At 37.8% G+C, this 12,714-nt stretch overlaps 1 protein-coding gene across 9 annotated transcripts in view; it reads right to left on the reverse strand.

Moving 5' to 3' along the window:
• Positions 1 to 12,714, reverse strand: part of TRIP12 (thyroid hormone receptor interactor 12) — an 82,769-nt gene that overhangs the window by 20,475 nt on the left and 49,580 nt on the right. For 8 of the 9 annotated variants that reach the window (XM_072866337.1, XM_072866336.1, XM_072866333.1 and 5 more), the window contains 17 exons: positions 11,279 to 11,374; positions 10,136 to 10,284; positions 9,763 to 9,798; positions 9,580 to 9,675; positions 9,070 to 9,162; positions 8,780 to 8,941; positions 7,001 to 7,069; positions 6,715 to 6,880; positions 5,882 to 5,999; positions 5,584 to 5,740; positions 5,117 to 5,270; positions 4,351 to 4,579; positions 3,493 to 3,611; positions 2,655 to 2,862; positions 1,473 to 1,573; positions 1,179 to 1,353; positions 633 to 774 (listed from right to left, as the gene is read on the reverse strand). In XM_072866337.1, coding sequence (XP_072722438.1) covers positions 633 to 774; positions 1,179 to 1,353; positions 1,473 to 1,573; positions 2,655 to 2,862; positions 3,493 to 3,611; positions 4,351 to 4,579; positions 5,117 to 5,270; positions 5,584 to 5,740; positions 5,882 to 5,999; positions 6,715 to 6,880; positions 7,001 to 7,069; positions 8,780 to 8,941; positions 9,070 to 9,162; positions 9,580 to 9,675; positions 9,763 to 9,798; positions 10,136 to 10,284; positions 11,279 to 11,374 — 2,270 coding nt within the window. The remainder of the gene's footprint in view (positions 1 to 632; positions 775 to 1,178; positions 1,354 to 1,472; positions 1,574 to 2,654; positions 2,863 to 3,492; positions 3,612 to 4,350; positions 4,580 to 5,116; positions 5,271 to 5,583; positions 5,741 to 5,881; positions 6,000 to 6,714; positions 6,881 to 7,000; positions 7,070 to 8,779; positions 8,942 to 9,069; positions 9,163 to 9,579; positions 9,676 to 9,762; positions 9,799 to 10,135; positions 10,285 to 11,278; positions 11,375 to 12,714) is intronic. The other variant, XM_072866335.1, reaches the window with a different exon arrangement.

Here is a 12,714-nt window from a genome sequence, read left to right on the forward strand (position 1 = left end):
AGATTAGTATATATTTTACATGACATCTGTGTGGGAAAGAGGAAGAGGGAAAGTTTCATATTTTAATGATTGCTTAGATCAAAGCACAGAACATAACTCAGCTGTTTAGTTACTTTAGAAGTTAGATTTAGACCATCTATCAAGGATCACAACTATCTGAAGCAAGGCTCAAATTCTTGAGATTGCTAGTAGATTTGGCCCAATCTGTATTTCTTCTATCCTTTCAACAAAATGCTACTTTTCGCTCCTGTCCTCCCCCCACCCCCAAAGTTCTTACTAGAAACTGGGTTGTTCTTTAGGTATAAAGTCAATCCCTAACACTTAACTGTAGAAATTTGAAATATAAAATGCTATGTAAGTGACACATTGCTAGGAATCAATAACACCCTTGTTAATACTAGTTAGTTATCATAAATTGTATGTGTTAGAGCTTATATACCAATTCTAAAAAAAAATCCCAAGCAAACCATTGCAAGTTAAGAAACAACGTATGATCATTTAAGATGACAAAAACTATGCTTAAAATATTGGCCATACTGTCTAAAATGGTCAGCTTTCCTCTAGCTTCCTCCTAAATACTTCTAACTGCTTCCATTCCCACTCCCACTCCAAGTAAGTTTGCCATTTCTAACCTGGAGGTTGAGTTGTTCAGTTGCAGTGCAAAGTCTCTGTAATACATTTAGTGCAGGATTGCTTCCATCCATGTTTTCAGAACTAAAATAACGTTCTACAAATTTATGGGCTTGCTCCTTAATCCAGCCCTTAATTTTTTCTCTGTAAAGAAGCACACAAAAGGCATTCAGCCACACTTAGCATTTGCATATCAATATTACAAGTAAACACAGCCAGAGTACCATTTTCCCCATGTTTAACAGCTGTCACAGACAAAAACCCTTCCCTCTTACTCCAACATAGTAAAGATCTATTCTCTACAGATTACTTCTTGCGCCATTTTTCAAAATTCTCCAGTTTTTCCCCAGCATGCTGCTTTAAACTATTAAGACGTTATTTTCTCTACTTCAATTTCCTGATTCTTCTTCCAGAGTTATTTTAACAGTGGTTAAGCTCAAACTTCTTTGATAGGAGCTACTTAATCACTCGATAGCTTATCATAAGAAAGTAGCTGCACCTCAAAGTCAACACCATACCAGACCTATTTTGATTTTTTGTGTGTGTACCTGTTATTGGAAATGGTATCCTTGGAAGCAGCCCTCGCAAGACCACTTACTCCTGCTGTTCGTGCTGGTTCAATATTATTACTGTTGGACTGTGTGCTTAGCCTTCCCCATGTTTTAGGATTTAAACTTGCCAAGAAGGAAGATTTAGGAGATTGAGTAGTTGTAGGGCTTTTAGCTGGAGGAAGCAAAGACAAGAATTAAGAGAATCAGCAGGTTTATTACAGCTAGCACTTTTGACAGCTTACTTTTAAATTTAAAAGGATTTAAGAGTATCACATTTTAAGAATGCTTTACCTTGATTGTCTACTTTGTCATCATCTCTCGGAGGAGAGTATTTTGGTCTCCTTGGCCCTCGTTTTGGCAGTCTTTTTCTCTTTAGAACATCGCTTAGTCGTCTGTCCAAATTTAAAAATAAACTAACATGTTTCCATCCACCATATTCATGCACATACCCATCCCTCAGTTTAAGATGCATCTGCCAGCTGTTTACTCAAGAATTTAAAAAAATTTCCATCCAATAACAAGGAGGGCACAAGGGAAGAATGAGCTCTGGGAGAAGGGGCCTCAACTCTATTTTAATTGGACGGACAAAGTGACTACTCCATCCAGAAAGAAGAGGTTTTGCTTGCTGTCACCTTTCTACTATGGGCAGCCAAATACAGCCAGAAGTGCCACTGAATAAAGGTTTCTCAGTTTTCATGTTTTTGTGTAACCATCTGGTTATTCATTTATTTGAATACACTTAAAAAGGAAAAAAAAAATCCACAAATCTCTACTGAATAAACACCAAAAGACATTGGGTATTTGACCTGCCTACCCTATTAAAGCCCAGAAAGCACTTTTTTCAACAATTTATGGAGTTTCTACTCCCCAAGCCCTACACTTCCCAAGTTCACATATCTCAATTCCAGTTTAAGGTGAGTTTCCCTATTATGCCAATACATTAAGACAAACGTTTCACCTTTAAAATAAAGGCAAGCTGTGTAACACTAAAATAATGTATTCCTACAAGAGATATTAATTATACAAATGTTCAAAATGGTTGCATTCCAACAAACTTAAGGATTACTTCTTTTTCCTCCAGCCTCCAGCAGAAAGGAACCAGGCACCACAGCTATCATTTCTCAGAAAGAATCACTCTGTCCTCAAGAGTTACATGAGATTACAGCTGTTGCCCTTGGCATTCTCCAGCCTCTCCCCAAACAGCATGGATTGTTTCATGTCATTACATCGTAACTATCAGGTCACTAGCCTTTTTTTTTTTTATTTCATATAAAATTAATCAAGACTACCCACTACCCATTGATAGCTTCAACACCACTCCATTTTAGTTCCTTAGAGGAAAATATCAGAGCAAAATGCAGATGATACTGTAGCAGCCCATGTCAGTCAAGGCTCTTTCAAAAAACAAACAAACAAAACACCACAAATAAAAAAACCCACAGATTGTTTGCTCACAACAAATAGTGCACTTACCCCTGTGGGCTCAGATCCAAAGAATCCTCCCGGCTGTGTTGTAAGCTAGGAGAGCCCAAATCAGCAGCTGCATTACTGGCAGCAGTAGCTGTACCAGTACTTATTGTTGTAGTAGTACCCAGCGTTCCTGATCCATTGGTGCATACTTTCGGTGGGCTTGTTAGCAAAGCCTCAGACTCTGCTAAGTTTTTCACTTGGTGCATCACCCCTTTGCAACAGAAGAAATCTTTGGTAGGTTGGTTTGGTTGGGGGGGTCTTGAGAGGGGGGGTGGGATAAAGGTATTTGAAAAGGTAGAAGTCTGTTAGTAGAACCTCTGTTTTAACTATGGCGGCATTGGCCCACCCCACCCACCAATACTAAGTTTTAAAAGCAGTTCAACCCTTTCCAGAAGAGTTAACCTACATAGTTTAAAAAAAAAAAAAAGACAGACAGCAGCAAGAACAGTAGCTAAAGAAACCCAAAAATCCCCAGTAGATTATAACAAAGAGTTCTTGCCAAAGATTCATCACTCTTGCCCAGTAAGACTACCCATGTAATTTCAGCAAGCCATCTTCAGCCTAAATGTAAGTTCACTAGCATCTAGCAAGCCTGTACAAACTTGTTTCAGATTCAGAAAAAACAAGCTTGTCTCCTCCAGAGTCTTGGTCAGCTCCTCCCCAGTCATATGACAATAGCTTGCATGGATTTGCCTTTATTATTCAAGAAGAATATTAACTTTTTACAGCTTGGGGGGGATGGAGTAGGAGGTAAAGGATATGGATTCTCCACACACACATACTTTTAAAATACTAAATAAGGAGGTGAAGAGAAAAAAAAAAAAAAGAAAGCAAGATTTACCTTCTCTTCTGAAGTAAACACTAAAAATGTCAGGTAACTTTTGCATTAAAATCTCTGCCATCTGCAGGGCTCCAACTACTATCTTAAGGTCTTGACTCGACAGCATGGAGGCAATATGACTAAAACAGATAATTTATTAGAATTAGGTTTGTCTTTTCATTTTTTGTTGCTTAAAAAAAATAAAATCAAGCATGTTCATCTTGCATACATAGTACTAGAGACTGAAAGCAAACAAATTTCACTGTGCTTTTGTAAAAGCTATAAATAAAAGGATTGAAAAAGTCATCTTCCCTCCTAAATCATTTTTACCAAGTTTTAACATGTGGCATAAAGGAAGAGACAGTTTTCTTCCTTTAAAGAACATGGTGTTGTGGAACTTCATACTGCCTTTGAAAAACTAGTCAGTTTATTTTCTAATTGCATCCTTTTAACTAGTTCCCTAACTTTATGGTATATCATATAGGAGAGGTTTCATGAATAGAACTTACCAGTTGAATGCCATGAGAGTCTGTTATTGTTCACATTGTATTACCTCAAAAGTCATCTTGCCCTCAGAAAAGTTTATAGGCAAGTTTTAGACATCAGGAAAACCATAAATGGTAATATTAGACATTACTAGTACACACAGCCATGTAGGTAATCTAAGTTTCTAATAAGAATGCCTAGAGTTGGCATCTACTGCAAAATCTAAGATGCAAAAAATTCCTGAAGAGCTGGCAGCCTCAGCTTTTGGAAAATAAATACATAAGAATTTTAAAAGTACAATTCTCCCCTGAAAAAGATGATTCACAAAAAGTAATCACAAGTTTGAGTTGTAAGCTCAAAATAAGTTTCATTCACAATGGTTAATGAACCCACCTTGAAACAGCATGGTTTTTCAGCACATCCTTCAGAAGTTCAGCATCAGCAAAATAAATTATCCTAAGAATTGCTCTAAGGCACTTGTGTCTAACAGCAGGTCCAGCTGAAGAACTATATACTTCATAAAGAACACCAAACAATGTTTTGATAAAGGATTTTGCCAGTTCTGGGTCCTCTTTCATTAGTTGTGCTCGAGCATCATCCTTCTTCAATTCTGAATGCCCACCTGTGAGAAATTGTGCAACAAGTCACTGCAGAGTTCTTTGCATTTCTGCTCTGATTACTTTCTTTTTTTAAAGCTGAATTAGTTTAGCTCTTGAATTGAAAAGATATAATTTAAGAACCAGAAGTCAGACTGATGGCAAGAACGCAGGTAAAAATCCTCCTCTTTCAAGGAGTCGAATCTTTTGTCTTCGGTTTTCTTATATATTTCTGTACAATAGTAAGTCCTCCTCACACAGTCTTCATTAAATAAAAGAGCTGTACGAACAAAGCTTTCAAAAGATCCCAAGCCAGGAACACCCCCAGCTCCCCCCAAATTGAATGCATTTTCAGTTCCCAGGACAAGAGTTTGCATGTTAAAAAGAATACATTTCAACAGTTTGAGTTTTGTTGTAAAGCTGTCTTCATTCACGTAAATCAGAATAGTTTGATGTTCCACAGAAACCACAAGAAATATATTAGGTAAGTAGTAGACTGTTGTATAACCCAGCATAAGTTAGCTATAGCTAGAGACACCAGGTGTCTCCTAAGCTGTACTTACTAGTGTTTGTATTGGCTAAAGGGTTTGGTTTTCGCTGAATGGCACGTGCTGTTCCAGTATCCTCATTTATTTGCTGCATAGAGTTAAAATCAATAGTATAGACACGCCCAAGTGTAGACAGGCTTATCTCATCCTCACCAACCTGATGAGCTGCCTAAAAACAAGGAAGAGTTTAAAGTTAAGAAATCCCTAACATAGGAAGCTATATGAAAGGTGATGAGAGGAGCAACAGTAGGAAAAACAATCACTGACAGAAATACAATAAAGAACAGTGATTAAGCAGTTAACCCATTACTGAATACCGAAATAGTGCAATATTACAGCAGGAGGTTTGAGGAAACTCATGTGTTTCTTACTCAGAAAGAACAAGGCTGATAGTTTCAAAACCACAAAGAAAGCACTCAATTCCCTATACAACTGCACACATATTTAAAAAACATCACCACACAAATGCGTGGAATTACTACCTCTATTATTCGACTATCAATCCTGTTATAGGGATGCCAGAGACCCCTGTCATCTCGCCATTGCCATATTGCGCCATCTGTATTTTGCGCGTTTCCTTTCTTTAGCATAGTATCAACAGCAAAGATTCCCTCTTTTGGCAGGCAAGGCATCAGTTCACTGTAAAGAACATTAAAACAGTATTTTACTAGAAGTATACAATAAAGTCCATCTAAGCTGAAAACTGTTTGCCTTCATTTTAGAGAAGTTATGGATTTTAACATACCAACCAGACCCAAAACCTAGGGCTGCATAACTTACCAGATAAGAGAAGTAAGCTCATAAAGTTCTTGAGGACTTCGTGGAACAAGGTCAATTTGTTCTTGACAACTCCCATTTGAGGCTCCACAAAGGAGGAAGTGAAGTGTTTCTGCAATATCTATAAAAATTATTATTTATGAGATTGCCTATATCAGAATGTGGACTCCATTTTGTGTTAGACACTATGCAGAAGAGATAGTCACTGCCCTAAAGCAAACAGACAGTAGACAGTAAGACAAAAGCCATCTCTTCAAACATTGTAAGAAATGTGTGTGTTCTCAGGCCTGGGGTTTGTGGGATTTTGGTTTTGGGGTTTTTTTTTCCCCCTTTAAGGGACATCTAGGGCAGAAATACCACTCAATATACAGGGCACAGAGAAAATGGGAACATCCAGGGCAGTTGAAGTGACAAGTCAAAATTTATGAGATGAAAAGAAGAAAACAAGTGAGAACTAAGACAGCTACACAGCTGTTGCTTTCTTAATGTTTTCCCTTAGAAAAAGCCCTTAAATCACATGTTTCCCCCATCTGGTAAAGACTATGAAAAGAATTATTCAACTTGTGTTGAAGTGAGAGTAACTTGTGCAGCTAATACAGACTCAAAATTAGGCGAGCACTCCAGTGACAACAGCTAGAGACAGGAAAGGGGAAAAAAAACCCTCAGGAAAAAGGACTTTCAACAAGATCAACTAAACTTTGTGTCTCAGAGGAAGCATAGTTAAGAGAGAAAAACAAGAGAACATATATTTGTATAATCAAGTGCACAGAGTTCCATATTGACTGTGGGCATTAACTTAAATAGGTCCCCCAGAATATGAAAGAGCAAGAACTCACTTTGCTTCATAAGTTGAACTGCAAGTGTAGGACAATTGGAGCACATTAAGGAAAACATGCGCACCACCATGATGAACATTCCTGAGCTCAGGATAGGAGGCGTCACTACCAAGAGTTGCTGGATATTGGTTAACAAGTCCTTGGAAGCAACCTGCTGGAGCAAGTTCTTCAGGAGGGAACAGCAAAATTAAAAACATTAGTCTGACTTGGAAAGGTAAGCCCTTAGGAGAAACTGAGGGAGGGAAGAAGGAAACAAAAATCCACACCCAAACACCCACACCCTTACCTCCTCATGCTGGAAGTTGTCCACTAGTCGTGCAAAACAGAGACAAGTGCTTTCAACAGATTTTTTGTCCTATTATAAAAAAAGTATGTTTGAATTAAAGTATTTTAAATTGCGTTAGATTATCCTGTCATTTTGAGGCATTTATAAAGTTTCTCTCCAAAAAGGCCAGTCAAATCACATTTTATACAATATTACAGCTCTGAATTTTAAATTCATTGATACAGTCTAAACTGACCTCCTGATATGGCATATTCCCTGGGAAACCCCTCACACTTGCCACACAAATACCTTTAGGGACCTTTAGAGATAAATAAATGGGTCTATAACATCCTTTTTGGATTCTATAAGGAGGAAACAAAAGGGCAGAGGAGCTACAAAGCCAAAGCAACAGGACATATAGACAATAAGCAGGAGTGAAGGCTACTGTTCTACAGACAACATGAAGCTGGATTTTTATATCATGCAGTGCAGCCAAGACAGCAAATCCAAAGACACCAAGACAGTAAAGATTGCTCTAAAAATAGCTCTAGGTAAAAGTTCATTGAAACACAAAAGTTCATCTGAACATAAAACACTTTTACTGTAAAGGTGGTTGAACACTGGAAGAGGTTGCCCACAAAGGCTAAGCCTCCATCCTTGCAGGTTTGGGGGGTTTTTTTGTTTGTTTGTTGGTGGGGAGTGGGGTGGGGTTTTTTTGTTTGTGTGTTTGTTTTTTTTAAATGAATAAATAAAAGAAAATGAGCTGGACATGGTCCTGGGCAATCTGCTCTAGTTGACCTTGTTTAAGCAGGGGGTTAGGACTAGGTAACTGAGAGGTCCCTTCCCACCTCAACTATTCTGTTAAGAGCTAACTCAAGATTTTTTTTTTTATGCCAGAAAAATTCCACTTCAAAGTTTCTTGAAATCTTACTTTTCTGGGCTGTAGCTTCTCTTCAGAGAGCAGGAGTCAGTACTTGTCCCTACTACTGCTGAGAATGGTGCTTCCTTTTTTCCAAAGCACCATCTAAAGCTGACATTTGACTTCTGTGAAGCTGCCTCAAAGATTCAAGTAGTCTCTCAGCAAGATGATGTTGGCAAAATTAAGAATAGCACAAGAATACACAAAAACATTACCTGGAAGCTTCCGTTTAGTTGCATTTGTTAAGGAAGAAATAATTTCTCCTTTTGCACCTTTTTAACAGGGATCTGCCAACCAAGCGGCATGTCCAAATCTCTTTTGGTGCAATAGCCATTGCGAGTGCTCATTTATGAACATAGCAGCATTGCAGGATAGGCAGATCTTTGGAGCCCCATGATTTAGGATTCATGACTTCAAACTATTGTGCAAGAGTAGGAATTTTCTTTTTAAAAAGTCGTAAGCCCTCCCAAAAAGTCAAATCAGAAAAAACCCACAATAATTGAAACTGAAGTTTTTCTGAGTTTGAAGTGGGAGGGAACCTTGCAACTCATTTGTTACGAAAAAAGAACAGTAACACTAAGGGGATTTCCTCTTACTGATGGGCAAGAAGTACAGACTACAAACCCACTATTATTCATGCTCTAAGTTAAAGTATCTTATTTATCTCATTTTACAAAATTAATAGGGGTGCCATGAATCCTTACAGCACGTTTACAAAACACAGGAGGTCCATACGCACATTAAAATACCACAGCTTGATAGTAGAGAAACTTTAAGGCAATTATCACGTTGCAAAGGCAAATAATACACAGTAAAGAACTAGATATCTATACTCCTTTCAGGTCAAAAGTAAAACTTTCCATTTTATAATAGCTTCTTACCTGATGGGTTAACCTTTGTGTAAGCAGTGGCAAAGAGTCTGCCACAAAGTGAAACTCATCAGGTGTTATACTCTGGCAGCAGTTGGCAGCAATAGCTAGTGCATTCCTCTGTGCATTTATACTGAAGAATTCCAGATACAGCAAACAGTCTGCCAACCCACCCTGTAATAAAATAAACAAACGTTTTCACTCTCAGTACTGCTAAAGTCACAGAAGCTTTTTTTCTTATTTCATCTTCACAGAATATCACCAAGATGTAGAACTGGTAAAGTGCCTTCTTTTTTACTTACTGCCTGCAGAATGGCTTTACTATGCCTGCGTGATAACATCTCCAGGGCTGTAAGCGCCTGCTCTGCCACATCAATGCACTGAATAACTTGCAGCTACAAGAAAACAAGAACGCTTGTAGATTAATTTCTAAACCAGTTTGTAAAAATAATAATCTTCATTAACACTTAGCCTATACTAAGACACATATACTAATGCAACTGCACTGCTAGCTGTAATCAAGCTAGCCAATTTAAGGCTAGATCAGCTATATAGGTACTCCAAGAGTTACCAGTTTGTGTAATTATGCAGTATCTTTGCAACACCAATCAGATAAAGTTCTCAGTGAGTCAGATAGTGCTTTCAGTAACGGTGTGAACAAAGAGTAAACCTGTTTTCAAAAGCTTCTCATGCATTATGTGTTATCTTGTAAAATATGAAAAGAAGCCATTATCTTAATAGTAGATCCTAAAGTTAAAACAAAAGATAAAATCCCCTCAGATTAGTTTAACACTGTTTTGGTTTCATTTTACCTTTTCCAAGAAGACAGGAATTGCATCTACCACTACAGCGGATGATCTGGGAAGTGCTTCCATCATATATGTTAAGGCCCGACATGCATGGTTCATCTATTAAATATATAGATATTTGGTTTTAAGTTCAGATGATACATTTTTCTATTTCAAAAAATTTCTTAAACATTACACATCACTTACAATGTCAAAGTTGTGCTCCATCTGCAGCAGTGTTATCTGTTTTTTAGAAAAAAGTATTGTTAGTTTAGCAAAAAGTATCTAGGCATCAACATAAATAAAGGGCACAAATCAGTATCGTAGCTTTTGACTCAGGACTTTGAATTTTTGTAAAAGTTTCAAGAGAGCCACTACCTATTCTTGAGTTATTAAATAATTAATAGGACTACCAAAATTCAGCAAAACATGCCCTCAAAACCTAATAATGGGATTTATAAATAGATACACATACATATATATAATTAAGAATACAGTATATAAATGAAGAATATTTTATTTAAGCAAGATAGAGAAAAATATTATATCCTCCAATAGAAATATGAGATTTAATCTTTACCAAAGCTGGTACAACACTCTTGACTGGAAACCCTCCTAATGTTTCTTCATTTCCCATGACCAACAGCTGGCACATCTCAATCACTGCCTGTAGTTGCTGACTTTCATCAGTGGCTTGGAGACCTTGTAAAAGCTGTTGGGCTTTAGAACCTAGATATCCAGAAAAAAGATTAGGAAAGAAGATATCAGAAGACATAAGTGTTCAAGGGAAACTGTTATGCTACACTTCTGCCAGAGTGGAAGACCAGAGATAGTTTGTTTTCCTCTGTATTTGCAGTTTCACTTCCTTTCCCTGTCATAAAAAGGTGGGGGAATAGGAATGGGAGGCAAAATCTCACTCTTGGCTGTCTTTCCAGTGCAGACTGGTCAGCACAGGGAGTCCACCACACTGCTCACCATAACCATCTTACCAGCCTACAGTGGGTGCCAGAACCCACACCACTCCACATTTATACAGCAAAGGACTCTTCAACGCACCCCCTGGATAACACAGCACATGGAATATCCATGAGACCCCATCCTCTTCTTGGCAGGCAGCATAACAGGCTGCCTTTGGCTCTCCTGGGAAGCCAAACAGTCTTGGACTAGAAGGTACGCATCTTACCCAGCTGCATAATGCAGACATGGTGGAACAAGACTAAGGATCCATGTTCTCACTGACACACTGCCTGAAGGAAATTTCTGTCTGAAACCTAAGACATTTTTGAAACTATAAACAACATACCTTAGAACTGACATATACTAATAGTTTTAAAGCTAGCTTAAGCACTTGTTTAAAGCTAGCAAAAAACCCAAGCAGGTTGGAGAGGTCTTTTGTTAAGCAGCCCATCATGCAAAAGAAAAAGATAAGGAAGGGGTGAAAAGGCAAGAACCCTCCCTTCCCCACCTAGAAGGGAACATTGAGATGCCCCAAAAAAGAAAAGAAAAGAAATATGGCTAAAGCAAATTTCTCTTCCTTATAGGAAGACAAGCAAATTACTATTGTTGACCAGTGGTCTAGCACTATCATGACATACAAATCTCCAACATGTAAAATATTATATTAAACTATGAAGCTAAAACAAGTATTAGAATTTACTAGTGGTTGAATTCTACTAGTCTGGAAGTGGAAAGAATTAAGTCAAATTAGACAAACTTTGCTTACTAGCTCCACTTCCAATTGTCCTGTGGAAGAGCTGCGACATCCGAGGACCAAGAGGGCCAAACAGGTGAGGAGGAAGACCCCTAGCCTCTAATAGAGCTAAAAGCAAACAGAGGATAACAGCCATTGTCAAAGCTTCTACATATTTTTAAAAGCTTAAATTCCACGATGCTATAATTTAAGACTACTAGAATTTTGATACTTTAATAAAGAAGAGTTAGGATTAGTTGACTGCAGCTACCTTGATTTCCAAAAAACACCAAAAAGATGACCTTTAGGGAACAAGTAGCTCATTTTTGTATGCATCAGAGCATTAAGGCCCTTTAAGTCATCACCCACTGAGTTTCCAGAGTTATATATTTCACAGAAGAAATCTGGTCTACTAAATTGTTGCAAGTCTAGATCTAGAATAGCAGATATACCAGACTGTAATTTCAAATCTGAACTCAAACTACATAAAACAGGTTAAGCTTATCTTCATATTTTCAGGAACCAAGTGCACTATTAATCTGAAAAAATGACACTGAAAAAAGGTTCATAGCTTTTTTGTTGATGAGCAGGAGAGGGAAGAACTCTGCTAGATATTAGGGATTTTTTTGGTTTTGTTTTTGAACACTTTTCAGTAGTCTTACTTAAGTTAGTCTAAGTGGGTGATTCTGATTTTTACTGTAGCAAGCATGACTACTGCTGATCAATACAATAATGATTAATAGTAAAAGGTAATTTAGCTCAATATTCCTAATGCATACCTATGCTTACTGAGGACTACAAGCAAGTGAACTGGTAGTGAGACAGCACTCATTTCCACATCAAATACCCAGATTAACCGAAACCTGTCATTTGCAAGGGAGACCGTGATCTCAGAACTCCTTGCAACGTAGTGGCAAAATCATTAAAACAGTTGCAGGACATGCAAACTGAGTTTCTACCTGCCTATACTCTCAGGTTTTGAGACCTGAATCCTTTAGCCCAAGCTCAAAAGCAAGCATTTTAAGAATATTTAGATTTTGTTTGGTCAAAGCTTACAGCAACATGGGTATCAATGACAAGCACAAAAAAAAAAATGTTATCCAGAAGCAGGCAGAGTAACAGCAGGCCTAACCTGGCCTGTCAGCTGAAAACATTCTTGCAAAGACTATTTTCATATTTGAGCTCACACACTTAATAGGACTAAGTTCTCAACTCTTGCCCCCCACTTCCTCCTGAAAAGTCATCAGTAGTAGTGTATTATACACCATGTAAATGAGTAAGGACACTATGCCACCCCCTCCAGACATTACTTCCAAATTCTTGCATCTTTAGTGAATTAAACTTGTAACTCCATACTTCAGAACTACAGTGAGCAAAGCAACACATTCACAGAGAAAAAAAATACAGCCTTCCCACTACATGTAATACAGAATTTGGGTAGGTATGGCTATTTATAGGCTGCAAACAAA

This window comes from Ciconia boyciana, chromosome 7 (genome assembly GCF_034638445.1).
Source record: "Ciconia boyciana chromosome 7, ASM3463844v1, whole genome shotgun sequence".
Taxonomy (NCBI): domain Eukaryota; kingdom Metazoa; phylum Chordata; class Aves; order Ciconiiformes; family Ciconiidae; genus Ciconia; species Ciconia boyciana.